At 39.0% G+C, this 21,067-nt stretch overlaps 1 protein-coding gene across 2 annotated transcripts in view; it reads left to right on the forward strand.

Moving 5' to 3' along the window:
* ACBD3 (acyl-CoA binding domain containing 3) overlaps nucleotides 1–20,097 on the forward strand; it is a 37,464-nt gene extending 17,367 nt beyond the window's left edge. For both annotated transcript variants that reach the window (XM_040263658.1, XM_040263659.1), the window contains exons 2-8: nucleotides 1,446–1,587; nucleotides 2,305–2,445; nucleotides 6,015–6,173; nucleotides 7,878–8,052; nucleotides 11,451–11,637; nucleotides 13,884–14,168; nucleotides 17,838–20,097. In XM_040263658.1, the coding sequence (XP_040119592.1) occupies nucleotides 1,446–1,587; nucleotides 2,305–2,445; nucleotides 6,015–6,173; nucleotides 7,878–8,052; nucleotides 11,451–11,637; nucleotides 13,884–14,168; nucleotides 17,838–18,049 (1,301 nt within the window). In that variant the 3' untranslated portion in view covers nucleotides 18,050–20,097. The remainder of the gene's footprint in view (nucleotides 1–1,445; nucleotides 1,588–2,304; nucleotides 2,446–6,014; nucleotides 6,174–7,877; nucleotides 8,053–11,450; nucleotides 11,638–13,883; nucleotides 14,169–17,837) is intronic.
* Nucleotides 20,098–21,067: the final 970 nt, after the last annotated feature.

The raw sequence follows: 21,067 nt of genomic DNA on the forward strand, positions 1-21,067 counted from the left end.
TGCAGTCCATGGGGTCGCTAAGAGTTGGGCACATCTGAGCGACTTCACTTTCGCTTTTCACTTTCATGCATTGGAGAAGGAAATAGCAACCCACTCCAGTATTCTTGCCTGGAGAATCCCAGAGACAGAGGAGCCTGGTGGGCTGCTGTCTATGGGGTCACACAGTCGGACACTACTGAAGCGACTTAGCAGCAGCAGGGCATCTATATTTACAATTTTGGAATATTTTGCCTGATTTCCCTCTAAGATAACTAACAATTTATACTTTGAACATAAGTGTATTGAGAATGGGTACCTGTTTGTCCTGTTCTTACCAACTCTTGATGACCTAACTTTTTTGACCTGTCTGATGGTAGACAGCATCCTGAGTATCTAATGGTTTCAGTTTCCATTTCCTTGACTAGTGAAATTGAATGTCTTGGGATGCTGACTGGCAGCTTGGTATTTTTTTTTCTCCTAAGATTCCTTGAACAGGATATGAACTGTTGTGTAAACCATGTTCTTCTCTTATCATGAGTAATTTTCTTTTGGTGATTGCTCTGTACATGGATAAAATTTGTAGGCAATAGACGCTACTTTTAACCTCCTTTTTTGTTTTAAAATTTGATAGTCTCTTATTAGAACCAACCAGTAACTAACACTTCCATTTATCAAAGAAGTAGGATTCCCTATTTTGTCAGCACCCAGTTTCATGATACTTTTAAGTGTTGCTAGTGGTGGTTAAGTCTCTGTGGGTCATACTGGCTTCACTGTAATTGCCCATTGGCAACCTGCCAGAGCAGAGGAAAGACGCAACAGTTATTACCATTAATACTGTCCTGTTACCTCTGAAGTAGAAAAGACTCTTTATTGATAAACAGACTTAAGAGTTTAAATGGTCCTATAGCTAGGAAGTGTCTGAGATAAGATCTAAATCTAGGATGTCTGATTCCAAAGTCCTTTCCACCGCTTGGTACTGTTTCAGTGGGATGGATACATTTTGAATATAGCCTTTCAAATTATATATGTACTCCCTTATCCATATATCTCTTATTTAAAATGCTCAATATAAAAATTTTTGAACTTGTTTTAAAAAACGATTGCTGAACATTTTTAATATTTGAAAAAGATGTTAAGTGGTACACTAGTGTGTGTGTGCCTTACTGTTGCTTGACATTTTCTCTTTAGCAGTTTTTTTTTAATTGATTTACTCTTTGTAGTAATTTTAACATAAATATTAGTATTTAACTTTATTTTAAATAATTAACTCAGCGTGAAGTTTTTTTTTATCTTGGCTTTATTAAAATTTAGTAGTTGAAATAAAAATATTCCTACAGTGGTTTTTATAGGCAGTATAAATTTCACAGGCAATTTGTGATATACATTATACCAGAATTTCAACATACAGTGTTGAAAATGTTGTATTTTGTCAGTGCTAATTGTTTTTGTGTTTATTTTTGTTATAGAAAAAGATGGCAAAGCATTTCATCCAACTTATGAAGAAAAACTGAAACTTGTGGCACTGCATAAGCAGGTTCTTATGGGCCCATATAATCCAGACACTTGTCCTGAGGTTGGATTCTTTGATGTGTTGGGGAATGACAGGAGGTAACAGTGTTTTATTGTGTAATGAATTTAATGAGTGAGTGCATGCTAAGTTGCTTCAGTTGTGTCCGACTCTTTATGATCCTATAGCCCGCCAAGCTCCTCTGTCCATGGAATTCTCCAGGCAAGAATATTGGAGTGGAGAGAAGGGTACAGAGTAAATTGGTTCAGATGTAAATAGCTGGCTCATTAGCTTTAGAGTAAGAGCTAAGCAAACATTTTTGCTTGCAGCTTCTGGAGTCGTCAGATGTTTATCTGTTTTTGGTTTGGAGATGTTTATGGCTAAATATTGTGAAAGATGTTTATTCATTGATTATGAAATAAGACAGCTTCATTTGATTCTTCCAAAATAATATTACAGCAGCAATTTGCAGTATAGTAGTTGATTCTCTTGTTGGGACACGTACAGAGTTGTGACAGGAAAGAATATATTAAGCATTTTATTCAATTAAGGCTAAACTATAAGAAAAGTAGAACTCTGATACCCTTTTACTAGTATGGAAATTATCAGCAATGCAGTTAAATTATGGTGTAAGTTTGGTTTGTATGTAGGCTGTTTAGTTTAGTAAAGCAGTCCATGCGTGTTGAAGTTTTGAATCTGTATAGTCAAGTCATTCTTCATTTTAGTTATAATTGAGACTTGTTTATATTTAGGTTTAAATGAAATCAAATTTTTACTCTTTTAGGAGTAGCAAGTAACTTTCTTGTTGTTCTTTACAGGAGAGAATGGGCAGCCCTGGGAAACATGTCTAAAGAGGATGCCATGGTAGAGTTCGTCAAGCTCCTGAATAGGTGTTGCCATCTCTTTTCCACATATGTTGCATCCCACAAAATAGAGAAGGAAGAGCAAGAAAAAAAAAGGTGAAGTTTGAGAGCACAGAATACTAGATCCTTGTGCAGCCTGTCTACTGCATAGTATCCTGATGCTTTTGCTTTATGGAGTGTCTGTTCTGAGTCAGCTGTCTTAACTTCCACTGGATCCCCACTTCCTATGGCAGTTGCTCAAAAGTTTCTGATGTGAGCAGGTGCTTTTATTATGAGTTTTGAGAGGAGAGGGTTTACTGCTTCCGTCTGGCTATACCTTTAAAAGGAACCACCCATTCATCACGGCAGCATTCCTTTTGTGTTACTGCACTAAGTTTCTGAGCAAACGGCAGTAAGCTCAGCCACCCCGCCTCCTTACCCTCTTGTCTCACACACCCTTTGCTGCTGCCTCTCTTTTTTTTCTAGAATATTCATACTCTATATCATGGTTATCAGCTGTGCTACATGGTATGCCTTATGTAGGCATTACATATTGGCTGTGGCTTCCAGGTAGCTCATTAATTACTTCCAGAGGTTGCCGGGGGTGCTATTGAATGCACTGTTTATGCTTATGGGATTTTCTGTCATTATTGTGAATTCAGCAGAATTATAGTTACCACTTTATTTATCTAGAGATTATATTTCCAAGAACAATCTGAAATTTCTAGGTAATGAAAATAATGCTGTAAAGGCATCTGAAAAAGTTCTTTGCTTAAAAAGACAGAATTTTGAAAAGGTGAAATTATGAAGTTTCCTGGAAAATGGCAGAAAGTCATAGAATAAAATGGCGAATACGTTGTTCCAGAAATTCGTGATTAAAAGGAAAAAATGAGGTGCCATTTTAAAGCAGTCACTGTGAGCACATCCTGAAATGAACATTTTCACATACTGCTGTTTGTAGTGAGTATAAATATTTACAAATAATTACAAACTTTTTAGGAGACAATTGGTAGAATTTATTAAAAGTTCAAATGCTACCCGGCAATCCCACTTAAACCCATTCTACAGAAATACCAGAATATGTTTGCAGAGACTTACCTTCAAGGGCTTCCCTGGTGGCTCAGATGGTGAAGACTGTGCCTGCAGTGCAGGAAACTTGGGTTCGATCCCTGGGTTGGGAAGAGTCCCGTGAAGAAGGAAATGGCAATCCCCTCCGGTAGTCTTGCCTGGAAAATCCCATGGTCAGAGGAGCCTGGCGGGGTTGCAGAGAGTCATACACGACTGAGCAACTAACAGTTTCACTGCATTTTCGAGGATGTTCCTTGTAATTCTATGGATAACAACAGCAAAAAAAAAAAACAAAAAATGCTAGCAGTTAGCATCTGTAGTGACAGAATGGTTAGATAAACTAAGTTACCTTTAAAGAGAAATTCTGTAAAGCTGATTTTCCCTCGAATTATGTTTTACTTACTTTAGAAACAGTCGGTTCCCTGATTTCCCCCCTTATCCTGGAAATAACATATTAGAAGGGGAAATAGCCTGACAGTGAAGGAAAAGATAGAAACCACGAAAAATAATTGTAAGAATTATAAAAACATGGCAGTCAGGGGTCATTTAATGTGAAAGTAAACTATCCTGGTATTATAACATGTACTGTATTTATGTTCGGAGTTATAACTCCTGAGTTTTCAATAGGCAGAGCACTGGGTATAGTTTGTCTTTAAAAGGATAGAACATATCCTAATATATTTCCAGAAAATATTTATCCAAAGGAATATAGTTGTTATCCAAAGAAAAAGTTTTCTTATTAGAATGGAAGGAGATTCTTTTACTGGAGACTTGATCTATGTGCTGCAATCCATTGTGTAGTGATTTTGGATCATTGAGGTGTAGCTGTGTCTTTGAAAGGATTATCCATTGCTTTTTAAGTTCTTTTGTAATGATAAATTGAATATTTAAGTTACTACTGAACATATAAAACTGTGTTTTTCCTTTTAAAAATATACTCTTGTCATGAGATGAGGTCCATGTCGAATTCTTTTAAAGCATTTAAGACAAGACTTCCTCTATCCTGAAGCTTACGCTTTGGCTTTTGGAACATCTTGCCCTGTATACTGTCACATGTTGAAATTAGGTCATGTTACTGCTGTATTTTGAGTCTTGGTTGGTTGTGACTCAGGTGTGTTAATCACTTACAGGAGTTTGGGGAGGTAAGTGGGGCAACCCAGACACTTCTCACGGCAGGACCGTGAAACGGTGTCTTCTCTGAGAACCTCGGAAGTCTGCTCTTCCGTCGTGTCTTCACCTCCCTGTCGTCCTCCGCACTCTGAGACCTGTGTGGCTTTCATTCCTAGTGCATCTTGTCTCTTGAGAAAGGGGTTGCAGGAGTGGGCGAGAGCTGGGTAAAAATCTAGCTGTACCCAGATGTCCACCTGTTCTTTTTTTTAAATTTAAAACTTTAATTTTTTTTTTAATTTCAGAAATTATACATGAACATATAAACCCTGAAACTACAGTTGTGTGAGACAGGCAGTCTCTGCCCTTATGTAGCATGTACTTCAATGAGTAAGGCAGATATATTGCTACATTTATCACATAAATTTATTTGCAACAACAGCAGGTAGTATGAAGGAAAAGCTTGTGATGCTGTGAGCATATCTTAGATGGGAGCCTTCGAGATACTCTAATGGTTTAAGTGGTACCTTACTGATAGACTCCTTTTCTGTTGCTGAGTAGCAGTCATTGTTTTTGTTGTGGTCTGTATAGTTAGAGATTGATTCCATATGATAAATTTCTCCTCTTGGAAATGCTCGTTTCAAATTGTGATAAAATTAGCACGTTTCTCCCAAGAAACCTGGGTCAGTCTTCATTGGGAAAGAGTCTTAAATTATTTTTATTTTTATTTATTTATTTATTTTTTTATGATCTCATATTCTTTTTATTTTTTTTATTTTTATTTTTTTTAAATTTATTTATTTATTTTTAATTTTTACTTTACAATTCTGTATTGGTTTTGGCATAGATTGACATGAATCCACCACAGGTGTACATGCGTTCCCAAACATGAACCCCCCTCCCACCCCCCTCCCCACAACATCTCTCTGGGTCATCCCCGCGCGTCAGCCCCAAGCGTGTCATATCCTGCATCAGACATAGACTGGCATTTCGATTCTTACATGTTATTATACATGTTTCAATGCCATTCTCTCAAATCATCACACCCTCTCCCTCTCCCTCTGAGTCCAAAAGTCCGCTATACACATCTGTGTCTTTTTTGCTGTCCTGCATACAGGGTCATCATTGCCATCTTCCTAAATTCCATATATATGTGTTAGTATACTGTATTGGTGTTTTTCTTTCTGGCTCACTTCACTCTGTATAATTGGCTCCAGTTTCATCCATCTCATCAGAACTGATTCAAATGTATTCTTTTTAATGGCTGAGTAATACTCCATTGTGTATATGTACCACAGCTTTCTTATCCATTCATCTACTGATGGACATCTAGGTTGTTTCCATGTCCTGGCTATTATAAACAGTGCTGCGATGAACATTGGGGTACATGTGTTTCTTTCAATTCTGGTTTCCTCTGTGTGTATGCCCAACAGTGGGATTGCTGGGTCTTAAATTATTTTTAAATAGGATTCTTTGTTTAGGGTTCATTCTTTCTGTCCTTTACTTCTCAGGAAGGAGGAGGAGGAGCGAAGGCGGCGTGAAGAGGAAGAACGAGAACGTCTGCAAAAGGAGGAAGAGAAACGCAGGAGAGAAGAAGAAGAAAGGCTCAGACGGGAGGAAGAGGAGAGGAGGCGGCTAGAAGAAGAGCGACTCCGGCTGGAGCAGCAAAAGTACGCTTGTCGGGTATTGTCTAAGAATGCCAGATGGGCCACCACACTGTTGTGCTGACGGTTCACCTTGTGTGCCTTGGAATATTTCTCTGTTTTGTTCGACTGGGAGGTAGATCAGCATTAGCTATTGCCATTTGTACCAATGATGTGTTACCAAGGTGAGAGCCTCATCTTAAGCATCATTTGGTTGCAAAAAGAAGAAAGATGTGGGATTTGCTCCCAGAACCCAGACACTAGAAGAGGAGCTGAGGTGGTTTGCTTGCTCTCTGTCTCTGGGTCCATAATGATCTCCTGTCCTTGCTTCTCTCGGCTGTGTCTCTGATGCATTCTTCCTCTTCTCTACGAATTGTCACTGTTCTTTGCCATATGCAAGGCTGTCTCAGCCTGGATTTACGTGGTCTGTCTGTTCACGCATCTGACAGAGACTGGCTAGAGTACAGAAACCCAGTTAAAAATTCCCAGGCCAGAGAATCGCTTGGTTCAGCCTATGTCAGATGTCTATTCCTAGTCCCCTAGAACAGGACCTGGGGGCTGAACCCATTTCTTGTTCAGTAAGGGCTGTGAGAGCCACTGTCTCAGAAGGGATTAGTTCAAGAGGGAGCTGTGGGAATGAGGAGGAAGGGATTAATGCCCATAAAACAAAGAGAAGGCCTACGGTTCTAGAGGTGGCATAACATGTAGATTAAACCAGACAACATGCAAGTCCTTTGTTTTCTCCCCATTGTTTGTGATAACTTCCTTAGAAAAGCTTCAAACTGACTTAGGGTCTGTGTCTACCTTGGAGAGAGGCTATGAATACTACTCTGTTTTGGGGAGAGGGGTGCCCTAGTTGGACCCAGTGTCATGTTCTGGTTAGGACTTTGTGAGATTTAGCTTTGTTATTACCTATTAACAGATGGCTTATAGGGCATTACAATTGGTCACGTGACTGAGTTAAGCACGTGGTTCCTATATGTGGGGAAAAAAGGAATAGTAATAGTACACAGAAATCAGTATCTCTAGACCAAGTGTACCCAGATATTGTCTTCAGTGTTCCTGTTTAAGACTTGCTTTACATTAAATGCCAAGGTGCTCAGATTTCCACTGGCTTTATTTGTACTTACCAGAGCCACCGTAACATCTTTTAGCTATTATTCAGCCTTTTACTACTTTATATATATTTATGTAGAAAAACCATGGCCAGCAGTTAAATATCTCATCTCTGTAATAAATGACAATCCATTTTTCTTACAGCAAAAACTGTAGGCTGGAGCCTAGACTTGAATCCTGGCTCTGGCGTCTACTCACAGTGTCATCTTGGGCAAGTCACTGAAATCTTCCATTTTCTGCTTTGTGAAACCCCACCTCATGGGGTGGTTGTGAGAACTAGGTGGGTTAGTACATAGAAATACCCTGAAAAAACTGCATGGCACATTGTAAGGGCACAGTAAATGGTGATGATGATGATGGCAGTGACAGTGATATGCTTATTATTCTCCTTTTCCATCTCAAGTTGGCCTTGAAAAACCTAAGTGAAAAATTAAAAGCCAAGTTTATTTTCTTAAATCTTTCTCTGGACCTTGGACACATGCTGCTTGGTATACATTACTACCTTAATCGTTTTTAAGAGGTATTCGTTATAAAACGAAATAACAGACATTTTATTTTGTCATGAACAATCAATCTCCTGTAGTCAGATTAGTGTATATTTTTTAATGTTTTTAGGCAGCAGATAATGGCAGCTTTAAACTCCCAGACTGCCGTGCAGTTCCAGCAGTATGCAGCCCAGCAGTATCCAGGGAACTACGAACAGCAGCAGATTCTCATCCGCCAGTTGCAGGAGCAACACTATCAGCAGTATATGCAGCAGCTGTATCAAGTCCAGCTTGCACAGCAACAGGTACGATAGCCAACACCCAGATTCAGCCTTAGAAAGGGTTTTTAGTTTCATTGAAACGAAAGTTCTTTTTTTAACAGTTGCTGGTGACTTTTGCATTAGTTAGCCTCTCAGATATCAAGTAACTTTTAGGTGACCTTTATTAAAAGAGATTTTTAACATTGCAGTGGCGGTTATGAAAGAAAGTATATAATTTCGAAACAACAGATGATGTGGCCTCTATTATATTGTCATAAGTGTATTTGGAATTTGTATGGACCTAGTGTTACCCAGTGCGTTTGATATAGCTCTAAATGTGGTCCCAGAACCATGGAGACTTGGGTGATTAGTGTTAGTTCAAGGACAGCCTTCAGGCCAACTGCTGTCATAGTCCTGGCCAGCTTCTAATCCGAGGACCCGCAGTCCCTAAGGCAGAACCTGGTTGGGTCCGTCTCGCCCTTTTGTTGGGTGCAGTAGCTGCGCTGCCTGCCTGCAGCAAATTGCAGTCCTCCTTGGCTTCCTGCCCCCGCAGTCTTGCTTCCACCCAGGAGTAAGTGGTTGAGGGGAAGGACACAGCACTGGAGGTCACATACCACTTGGATTTTGTCCTAGCTTTGCCATTATCTTGTTTGATCTCAGTCTAGTTACCTACTGCTCTGATATTTCTGCCTTTTCTCCAAACCAGTAAGAATGGGATATGAAATCCTGTTACATAGTCTTGTTAACCTCACAGGACTATCAGAGGAATGAAATAAGAAAATAGTTCTGTGAAAGTATTTGATACATAGGGAAGATAGCTGATTTTACATTAATTTTTTTACATCTTGCAGAGGCATAAAATGCCACCTTAAAGTTAACCTTTAAGTTTTACTTTAAGGTAAGTTTTCTTATTTTTCAGTTACAAAACAGGTACTACTTGTCAAAATATCTGAGTGAAGAACAGTGTTGTGAGGTAATTCCCTGGTGATCCAGTGGTTAGAACTCAGCACTTTCACTGCTAGCGGCCTGGGTTCCATCTCTAGTCAGGGAACAAAGATTCCCGCAAGTCGCCTCCTTTGGCAGCGAGGCCAGAGTAAAAACCAAAACACAAACTATGTTTCTCTATAAATTTAATAAAATGTCTTAAAATTTAAAAAAAGGAAAAGTGTTGTGTTTTAGTTGCCCCACATTTCTTGTTAGGTGAAGTAATCTTTGTTATTTTGCCACACTCTTTAAAATTTCTTGAAAATTCATATCCTTACCTAAAATATGTTTTTCCCTGAGTCTTTAGCATTAGTGAAGCAGTTTAAGAGGCACTGCAGATTTTGTATAATCCATGAGAAGAGGAAAAGGATGTCAAACCAGAGTTACAAGATAATAAGTGGTATTTTTGAGGAATTTCTGTCCTCCAGAGACTGTTTATACTTTAGCATATCACTCCCTTTTCCTACTTCTTTGATGGGTATTGAGATAATTTCTTAATAGGCTAGCTCATTCACACTGTCCTCCTTACAGGTTGCTATCATTTAGTGAGAACAAAGTCAGTCAAATAGGGTAAAACCAAAAATCTTTGAAATAGAATTGGAAAGCCATAATTTAGATTGCAGTGATCAGACTTAGTTTATCAGATTGATTGGTTGTCTCTGCTAAGAGAGAATGAGAGAAACTGGGGAAGGAACAAAGGGAACCTCAGCCCCATAAAGTGTTAGTTTTTGTATAAATACTGAGCAAAATGACAAAAAAATGGGAACACTTATTTAATTTGGGGTGTGATTACACGAGTGTTTTATTGTTCCTGTGCCTTTCTGTGCTTTTAAAAACTTCCTGGAGTATAGAAGAGAGATTATATAAATAAATTGTGATCTGTTATGTATAATAGATGTATACTCATATTCAGTGGGATCACAGGGTAGGGAGTTGTTCATTCTGCTAGAGAGTTTCAACAAAAGCCTAAAGTGAAGAGGGACCATTTGAGCTGACCGATTGATCATCAACAGAAATTCCTTTTTATTTTTTGCTTTCCTGTCATGCAGTGAAATGTTGTGAGTGTGCTGACTTGTTTTGGTTGTATGCCTATTTTCTGGAAGCTGGTGCTCTTAGAAAACTGATGGGGAAATTACTGAGAATCTAGGCTTTGGAAGAAGGTATTTTAAAATCTTAAGTGTTTTGCTAACCAGCACTAGCAGCAGAGAGAGGTGTTGCTGCTTAAGCAACTGATTTGTAAATGATTAGTAATGTAATGATTTCATTAAATGAAATCTGCTTTCAGATAGGCCAAAATGTATCATTATCCCTAACCCATGAAATTATACAGGCTTTTTTCCCCTATTTTCTTTAAACTGTTGTAAATATATGCTCACTTATTATTTAACTTAATATTTTAGTTTAAAGTTACTTAAATGCCCTAATATGCATAACAATACATTGGGTAAATTTCCTATTTTCACAGTAGCAATAGCAATGCAAACAAAATGCAGTTATATACTTGTGATTTTATAGATAAACCTCTCAAACAAATGTTGAGTAAAAGAAGCCAGACACAAAAAAGAGCATATAATATACAATTTCATTTATGTTTAAGCTCAAAGACAGGCAGAGCCAAACCTGTAATTTTACGGGTTAGTTTCATCATTACCCTTGAAGGACGTTCTGGAAAGGCGCACCAGGAAGGGTTCTGGGATGCAGATAATGTCTTGATCTGGATGTTGGTTTTATGTGTATGTTCGTCTAATGAAATTGATCAAGCTGTACATTTGTGATTTGTATACTTTTCTATATGTTTGTTATAGTTAATTTTATTTAAAGTTTCCCCAAAAGTTATGTAATACTTAGGCATTTCTCATAATGTTAATACTAATATTTGTTCATTTTAATATGAGAGGAATGTCCTAAAGTAGTTGTCCTTTGGATTTAAGCTGTTTTTATTTTCCATTTTTCAAAGGACTTTAAAATATTATGTTTATGAAAATACATACTTTAATCATAATTATGTAAAGTGATGCATTTTTTTAAAGAAATTATTTTGACCTCAAACTCCATTTTATAAGCCTATTTAATTTTTAGGTCAGTATTTTTTTTTACTTGATTAGCAGTTTTTAGTTTGTGATAATTTTTCTATGTATAAAGGTATCTATCAGTTTTAAGAACAGATGTTTCCATGTTCAGTTTTTACCTATAATAATTTTATTTGGGATGATTATTTCTACCTACTTTCATTTTTCCTAGTTTTTCTAGTGATCTTTAGGACACAAGAATGTGGTCCTCAGAATATTATTATATTAGTATTCGTTATAGATAGGATAAAAACTGATAAAGTGTATTAGTAATTTCTTGGAGCTACTTGATGAGGCAAAAATTCTGATGGGATCAGAATGCATCTCAGGGTAAATGTCCCATTTTTAGCCTTCCTGGTCAGTGTGTCTTCACTTTTTCTTGACTTATAGGCAGCATTACAGAAACAACAGGAAGTATCAGTAGCTGGGGCTTCCTCTCCTACATCATCAAAAGTGAATGCAACTACACCAAGTGATATGATGTCAGTTAATGGACAGGCCAAAACCCACACTGACAACACTGAAAAAGAGATTGAACCAGAAGCTGCTGAAGAAGCCCTGGAGAATGGACCAAAAGGTACGGATGTGTATGTGCACTTCCATCCAGATACTATAATTCAGACTCATGAAAAGCAAAAGTCAGAAAGTCAGATTAATTAGCTTTTGAGAGCAATTACATATTTGTGAGAGTTGAATGCTTTTTCATTCTTTTCAATCTGACTCTGATGCTTCTGGTGACTCTTGGAATAGTTTAGAAGAGTAAATCAGATGTCCTTTGGGTTGCCTTATTTTATATACTGCTTATTTGTTGCTGTGTAACACATTGTACCCAAATTTAGCAGCTTAAAATACTAATTAAACATTTATTATCTCTCACAGTTTCTGTGGGTTAGGGATTGCAGAACTGCTTAGCTGACTGGTGGGCTTCCCTGGTAGCTCAAATGGTAAAGAATCTGTCTACAGTGCAGGAGACTTGGGTTCAATTCCTGGGTTAGGAGGATTCCCTGGAGAAGGAAGTGGCAGCCCACTCCAGTATTCTTGCTGGAGAATCCCATGGACAGAGGAGCCTGGCAGGCTACAGTCCATGGGGTCACAAAGAGTCAGACACGACCAAGACACACCCGCACACAGACACACCCACACACAGACAGACACACACACACTCTCTCTCTCTCTCCCCCTCTCTCTCTCTCTCTCTAACTGAGTGATGGTGGTTCTGGTCTCTTACGAGGTTATGGTGTTGACCTCTTATGAGGTCTTGACTGGGACTAGAGACTGCTTCCAAAGTGTGGTGTTGACCTCTTATGAGGTCAAGCCTCATGTGAAGGCTTGACTGGGACTAGAGACTGCTTCCAAAGTGGTTCCCTCACATGACTGGCAAGTTCATGCTGGCCATTTGCAGGAGGACCTCAATTCCTTGCCCTATGGAGCCTCTCTAAAGAGCTGCTTGAGTGTTCTCAACACAGTGGCTGGCTTCCTCTAGAGAACATGATGCAGAGGAAAACAGAGCAAGAGTGGCAGTGTCCTTCATGCCCTGGCTTTGGAAGGAATACGTCAGCACTGCTGCCGTATTCTGTTGGTCCTGGAAAATTTTTAGTGGTGACTTTACAAGTACATGAATACCCACGGTGAGGATCACTGGGGGCCAACTTGTAGGCTCTTTACCATATATTCACAATATATTTTTTGAGACAGAAGTACCATGTTACCAGTAAGATAATTTAGATTTTCAAAGGTCTACTTACCTTTTCACGGGCAGCTCATACATTCATTCAACAATTGGTTCAAGATTTTCTGGGTGTTGGGCTACAGAGGTGAAGCAAAATAACACACATACAATGTAAATTGTGGCTGTGGTAAGTACTGTGTGGAGAGAAAAGTCCATTACAGTGTGAGACCACATAATATGGAGATAAAAGCCAGTTAAGGTTACCAGAGGTCTTCCTGGGGAAGGGACACTTAAGCTGAGAGGTCTGAATCAAGAGTACCAGTTCCCAAGTAAGAAGGAATAAGAGACCATTTCAGTGACTGATCAGAGATGATGGTAGTGTAGTTCATAAGAAAGTTGATTTCCTTGTCTTTTTAAAACAAGTAATAGAATAGTTGCAGAAAAGACCTTGAAATACCTTGATTAATTCCTCTCTTCCCTTTTTTTCCTATTAAGAGTTTGCCAGTATTTTCAAATAAATCTTTTGTCAAAGGCTCTGAATAACTCTGGAAAACCTATTGAGTGCACATAGATATTTCTCAGTAACAAGACATTACCCATTTTTCCTCAGTTGCTAGCAATTCCATTCCTATCCAAATTTTTCTCTGAGTTTCCTTAGAGTAACCCCTCCCTTAGAGCTTTGGTTTACTCCAAGGTCAAGACTTTTTTTTTCTGACAGAGTCTGAAATCAAAGCCCAGCCTTTGTTCACATCCAAAAATGAATTTATTTCAAGTCCAGATCTCTCTCTGTTTGAATGTTTCCCTGTTTACAACTAGGAAGTTTCCAGGGTCGTTCTTCCATGCCCATATGCAATTAGAGTACTGGAAAAAAATCCTTCTTAAGAATATGGTTTGCATTTGTTACTTAAAACGGGATGTTGACTTCTGAATACCTGTGGTGTTATTAAATATAGGAATTTGTGGGGAGACTTCCATGGGGAGGCTTTTATTTTATTTTATTTTTTTCATGGGGAGGCTTTTAAAGTCCTCAATCTAAGGTAGACCAGACTGCACTTGGTGCCTGCACGTGGCTGGGCAGGTGGTCCTCTGCAGGTATTGTTGCCTACAAGTGAAGGCCCATCCTCTTTATCCTTTGTAATTCCTGTTGCCTTTAGAATCTCTTCCAGTAATCGCAGCTCCATCCATGTGGACACGACCCCAGATCAAAGACTTTAAAGAGAAGATTCGGCAGGATGCGGATTCCGTGATTACAGTGGGCCGAGGAGAAGTAGTCACTGTTCGAGTACCCACCCATGAAGAGGGATCGTATCTCTTTTGGGAATTTGCTACAGACAATTATGACATTGGGTTTGGGGTATATTTTGAATGGACAGACTCTCCAAACACTGCTGTCAGCGTGCATGTCAGTGAGTCCAGCGATGACGACGAGGAGGAGGAAGGTAGAGCCATTGGTCCATGTTCAGTAGCTGGGTTGTGCATTTGCAGAAATGGTAGCAGTTCTGATGTCAGCCAACCTCATGCTTCCTGATTAACTTCCTGGACAGGGATCAAACGTTTCAGTGGTGGGACCTTACGCTGAAAAGATTGTGAGAGAAGCTAGCCTCCTGAGTGATTGGGGCCTGAATTGTTATGAATGCCAGGGAAGTCTGTTTGACAGTTTATTTTACTGCTTTCTGAATGCTGTTATACTTTTCAGCCTGTGTGTTAAAAAGCCAAATGTGCAAGGTCATTTTGAAAAATTATAAAAAAGCAAGCAAGAAATTCTGCCAACTCTGGAATTTATATTTCTGATATTAGCTTTTTAGGTTGTTATTCTAAGATGTATTTTCTCTAACTAGACAGAATCAAATGTTTCCAGTGACAGTCTCAGCTGTCTTGATGTTGGGACTTCCCTGGTGATTCAGGCTTCCAAGGCAAGGGGCACAGGTTGAATACTTGGTCGGGGAACTAAGATCCCACATTTCTTGTGTAACCAAAAAAAACTATCTTGGTCTAGGAAGTAGGTTGTAAAATGTATTGCTTACTGATTGAGAAAGTAGTCTTCTTAATTTTGTTATTATCCAGAAAAGTTAGAACACAGGGCTTTTGTATCCACCTAATAAGTACTTAAGTATTTGTTGACTTGATTGAGTAATATGGAAGGAGTGCCCTGACTGGGAGGATGGGAAAGCACCTTCAGTTCTTGACCATAACTAACCTTTCAGGTGACTTATAAATGAACTGCATGTTGAAGAGTGTAGGTAATCACAGAGACTACACTGGGATTCTTTTAAAGAGGTAGTTGTCGAAGGAACATGGAGGGAGGCTAAAAGTTCAGTCCGCTTTTGATAGACAGGCTGAATCTTGGTGATTCGGTTATATCACCAAGATACTCTGAGCCCCTTCAGGTCGTGTCTGGCAACACACACACATGGGCCAGTGTTATTTAGGAGCTTTCTCTTTTAGCCTTTTTTTTTTCAGCAGTCTTTATTCTGAGTACCACCAGCAAGGGAAAGCATTGCATGTGAATACTGCTGACTGAACCAGACCAAAAAAATGTCAAAGTAGGGAGAAAAAAGAAACCAGAGAGACCTGGGTGTGCGGGGCAGGCGCCACTTCTGTTGTCTCAGGTGCCCCTCAGCAGCATCAGGACAGGACTAAGCCCTTTACTAGTCTTTCTGATGCACACGGGGACTCCTTACAATCAGGTGATTTGCACATGCTTGGGAAGGGAAGTTTTTAGTATATGCAAATTACTGTATTTTTAAAGAGCTTTGTGAATAATAAGAGAATTCTCTATTAAGTGGGTTGAAGTAATCTCTTTCTCCTGGTTTGTAAGCTTGAGGGCTTTTAAAGCAGGATACTTCGTAGTCTGACCCCTCAGCTGATTATCATTGTGTTATTGCTGTTGGGAAGAGCACTGATCAAAATGGCTAGGGTTCAGTGCCTCACTCGAGGTGAGAAGCTAGACATCTTTGACCTTTGCACTAATATATGATAGCCTCAAATGGAAACTGGCATTACCCGTCATGATTACCTGTAACGTGATTTGCAAGTAAAAGTGACCCATTGAAGCCTCTGCACTCATAACAATGGTGAGGGGAGTTCCTCGGTGGCCTAGTGGTTAGGAGTCTGGGTTTTCACTGCCATGGCCCAGGTTCAGTCCCTGGCCAGGGAACTGAGAATCCCACAAGCCACATGGCAGAGCCACCTCCCCCCGCGCCCCCCCCCCAAAAAAAGTAACAGCAGTGAAGATTTAACTCAAAATGGTTCTATTTGCCACGTGCCTCCTTATGGAGGCTGCTGTGCTGCCAGGTCTTACCCACATTGTGTATTTTGTTTTATGTGGGGTCCTTTCAGCTTGGTTTAAGATGGAAGCAAAGTCCAGTTTTTTTGTTTATTGTTTTAGTTTTTCTTCATTAGGTCTTGAAAGATGGAGGAGTTTGTTTTCTCTGAGGAAAACATGATGGGTAATCCATCCTTCTGCTGTAATTCTCCATTTGATTGTTTCTAGGTCCCAAGTCTTTGCTTAGATTGAAGAAAGATGCATCTTTCATCTGTCCTAAATACCTTTAATTTTGTAGATTTCTGAGCAAAATTTGGATCCTGAATTAATGGGCCCAGTAATCAATTTCATGGATATCCTTATGGGCAATAGTGTATACTTAGAATGACTTGTATCTCTCATTTGCAAATGAAGGGCTTTTAATTTTAAGTAGTATTGCTATGATAAAACAAATCTGATTTGGGCCTATTTGTCATCTACTGTTGTTGAATAAACTTTTTATTTTAGAATAGCTTTAGATTTACAGAAATATTGCAAGAGATAGTACAAAGAGTTCTGAAACCCAGTTTTTCCCTATTGTTAACATCTTACCTTGTCCCATGGTATATTCATCTTAGCTAATGAACCAGTGTTGATATATTATTAACTAAAGTCCATATTTCTTCAGATTTCCTTAGTTTTTCTGAATGTTCCAGGATCCCATCCAGGATGCCGCATTGTAGTAACAAGTCTCCTTAAGCTCCTCTCGGCTGAGAGTTTCTTAGACCTTCCTGGTTTAAATTCTTAATAGTGGCCATTGACAGTCATCATATAATTGACTCATGTGCCTGTAGTTCATTCTGCCATATTTCAAACCTGAAAGTCTTTTAAAATCTATGCTGAATATTCCCTTGATCTGTTTTCCTTGAGGGGCCTCCCTGGTGGCTCAGTAGTAACAAATCTGGCTGTGAGTACAGGAGATGCAGGCTCAACCCTGGGTCAGGAAGATTCCCTGGAGGAGAAAATGGCAACCCACTCCAGTAGTCCTGCCTGGGAAATCCCATGGACAGAGGAGTGTGGCAGGCTATAGTCCATGGGGTCTCAAAAGAGACTAAAAACAACAACAGTTTTCCTTGAGGCTGTTTCTATTACTATGTTAAACTAAGACTTTTCAGCTGGTTCATAAGTTCTCATTCCTACAGGTTTCTACAGGTATTTTTTTCCTAACCTCATATCATTACAGTTTAAAAAACTATTAACCTGGGGCAAACCTAGAATCAAAGCCTATTTTTTTGCCACTGGGATCATCCTTGAGTTACACAGGCCTAGTGAAAGTGATTGAATTTTTTTCTGTCTTTCTCATTTTATTTAAGAAAATAACATCCTCTCTCTTTGTATTTAAGATCAGTAGAAAATAATAGTCCTCATAAGCTCCCTTCTCCCCATTCCTAAAACAAGAGAGGACTTCCATGTTGTTGGGAAGAAGAGGGTCACAGCAGCATTTTCCATGGTCTTACTCAGATGAATGATGCCCTATCTTTTGGGAGGAGTTAGGAACTGAGTGGATGTGGAAGGGGAACAGTGGTTCAAGTACAGAGGGTGGGGGAGGCTGCTGGCTGCTGCCGCCACCAGATGCTTGCCACTGGGCTCCCAGGGCCCAGAAAGTGCTGTGCTTGGTACGTAGCAGCTGCTCAGATACAAGAAGGAATCAATACACATTCACATGCACATAAATTGTAGAATGGATTGAGAGAATTCCTAACGAGCAATTTCTGAAAGAAAGGATGGAGTTTAAAATGCCGGAGGCAGACGTGTGTTTTTCCGGAATCTCTTCACTCTGACGTGTCTCTGTTTTCTTTCACAGAGAACATCAGTTCTGAAGAGAAGGCCAAAAAGAATGCCAACAAGCCTGTGCTGGATGAGATTGTGCCTGTGTACCGGCGGGACTGTCATGAGGAGGTGTACGCCGGCAGCCACCAATATCCAGGGAGAGGAGTCTACCTCCTCAAGTTTGACAACTCCTACTCTTTGTGGAGGTCAAAGTCAGTCTACTACAGAGTCTATTATACTAGATAAAGATGTTACAGAGTCTGGAGTCTAGGGTTGAGCGGAAGATGGCATTTAATTTGGAAATTTCTTTGACTTTTGTGGAGCATTGCAGTCAGTGTTTACCCTGTTGATTTTGGTCTGATGGGTTGGGACTCTTGCTGGGAATCAGGATTTCCTTGAAACTCTTGAGCGTTAGTACTTTGGGGTTAAAGGGACTCCTCAGACTCATCCAGCCCTTCAGTGCTGACCAGCAGAGTCACGAGTGGATGCTGATGTTACACGAGCTACGTGTTAAATCTTTTAAAATCTCCAAAATAAAACAGCTCAACATTGACCCCACCTGGCTGATGGTTAGTCCACTGCTGCCTGCTCTATGTGTTTTCTGAGAGCCCATAGTTACTGTACAGTGCCCTCTGATTTGAAATCCTGTCATAGTCTACATGAGATACATCTCACTTTCATCGAAGGTCACCATTTTTGAAACTTAAGGTGTCACAGATTATAATAGAGAAGAAATTGCCTCAATTTGATCTTATTCTGAGTGACCCAGATTGTTTTGCTTTGGGTACAGCTGTTTAGTTCAGAGCTATGTTACAGATAATTATTTTCTGAATAATCTTAATATAGAATGTTCAAACCTAATTGATAATTGAAGTATCAAGACACATAGAACACTGAAAACATCCATCTTAGCAAATTAGCAAGCCTCCACAAACCCTTGGCCTTTTTCTCCTCATCTGGTATTTATGCTACCAGTAGCAAAGCAAAAAAAGGAATTCATTTTTGTCTTGATTTAGCTTTATTTAGCTTTTTTTTGAGCATCTCAAGTTGAAACTGTTTTCTACACAAGCATATAGTTAGGGATTTTGTAAACAAATTGACACCTACTGAATTAAAATATATAAGCTCATTTAAATATAATTCAGTGTATGGTGAATAACATTGCACTAATATGGAAATCACTGCCAGAGATAGTCTGTTTTCTTTTGATTTGATACTACTTAGGCACATATCCTATATGATCCCAGTTGGGAATTACTTAATAGAAAGAATTGGAAATGCATATGGCCATGCTTAAATTTTTTTGTAGCTTTAATCTGTATTATGTCTTCATTGATGGAAGGAGGTACATCTTTGTTTTCCTTACTAGAAACAAATATGGATTAATTGCCTCAAATTTGTGTAAGTGATTGACTAGTCTAGAGATTCTTGTTTTCAGAAGGATGGTATAGATAGAAAATTACAAAGATGGCAATATACACATAATGTTGTTATTATATGTTGTTACTGAAATACTTTAGACTTAAAATTTTTGATCATAAATCACTTCTTGTAGGAGGGTTTCCTTGCTGCAGTGTACACAGTTCACTACATAAGGGGCTGTTTGTTTTTTGTGTGCTGCATTTTTTTTGTTTTTTTAATACCTGGTTTTGTACGTATCTAACTCTGTTCTCTTTTGGTTGTTCGGAAACTGGATTATTTTCTCCTAAGCAGTGCTTAATTTGTGTTTTTTAATTTCAATTCAGTAGTCCCAGCTTACAGGTGTTCATTTTGTTACACTCAGAAGGTTTGCCACATTGTCCATCAGCTCTTGTGTATACGGTATAGAAACCATGGGGTTAGGCACCTCCTGGCTTTTTTTTTTTTTAATGAGAAAATACTGTATTTAAAATGTAAAATAAACTTTTAAAAAGCAGGCACTAATATATATTTCTTCCAGCCTTTGATTACAGATTTGTCCTTGCACATGTTAAGATGAATTATTCTCTAAAAATATTGTTCCTGGGAGCAGTGTATGTTACTTCACATAGCAGCAATTCCTGTCACATGTTCATGTCAGAACATTTTTGGTTTTAAACTTTTTTTATTGCCTTTGGCTGTCGAATAGAATATTACAAGTGCGATTTCCAAAAGATCTTGAAAATAATATATTTAATCAATTAAAATGTTTATCTGTAACTTGTTGATGTTTCATTAATATAGTTATTCTTTGAAGCATTAGTTCTGTATTTCATCATTTGGGTAGGAGGAAAAGAAATGTTTTAAATGGTCTGTTTTAAAAAGTTAAACAATAACAAACTATTGTTGGCTGATTATTTTGTTCTGCTGTGGATTACCCTAGTTTATTAAAATAGGTTAACAGTTTTTCAGATTTTTGTTTTGAAAGTGTCCTGTAGCTTGTGAAAGTGTTAATTGCTTAGTCGTATCTGACTCTTTGTGACTCCATGGACTGTAACCCATGAGGCTTCTCTTCCATGGTTTTCTCCAGGCAAGAACACTGGAGCAGGTGGCATCCCATCCCAGGATCGAACCCAGGTCTCCTGCACTGCCTGCAGAATCCTCACCATCTGAACCACTAGGGAATCCCTAGATTTCTTGATGGAAGGGAAGACAACCGACTTGTAATTAAAATGACTTACTATATTTCCCCTGTCAAACTGTTGGTATAGCGTAATACGCTACTTTAAAGTGTCTCCTTAGGTGCAGCACCTGGGGAAGCAGCAGTGCGAGGCATGCCACAGTCAGTGTGATGTGAAATGCCACAAACTGTTCTTAAAATGACCCCACTGAAATGTCAGGAGACTTGGACATTAAGTTTTTTTTCCGCTTTGGAAATTCGGAGACACTCACTGAGGTTACCACCTTTTCTTCCCCCCTGTGTAGTTTGTTGCTACCATGAAGGCAGATCATGGAACAGTTAAACAGAGCTGTTGATACGTGAGCACATCTCAGAAACCATGCTACAGAGAGCCTTGACCATAAAAACGTCTGTGAACCAATACTGGACTGGCTTCTCTGTACATTTGCCTAGGGTTCTTCAGCTTTCTTCCTGAGAGTCTTTTAAGACCAAGTTAATTATTACTTCAACACCTCTGAGTAGATACATTTCTCAGATGCTTATTATGTTACCTGGTTTGTTTTATAATTAAAGACGGAGGCACTGACTCTATTTTTGTTGGTTGACATGCCACTTGTAAGGTGTGAATTGCTCATTGACAATTTTGTACCAGAAAACTAAGTGGATGACATTTCCAGAACTGACAC

The sequence above is a fragment of the Oryx dammah genome, unplaced genomic scaffold (assembly GCF_014754425.2).
Source record: "Oryx dammah isolate SB20612 unplaced genomic scaffold, SCBI_Odam_1.1 HiC_scaffold_21, whole genome shotgun sequence".
NCBI lineage: Eukaryota > Metazoa > Chordata > Mammalia > Artiodactyla > Bovidae > Oryx > Oryx dammah.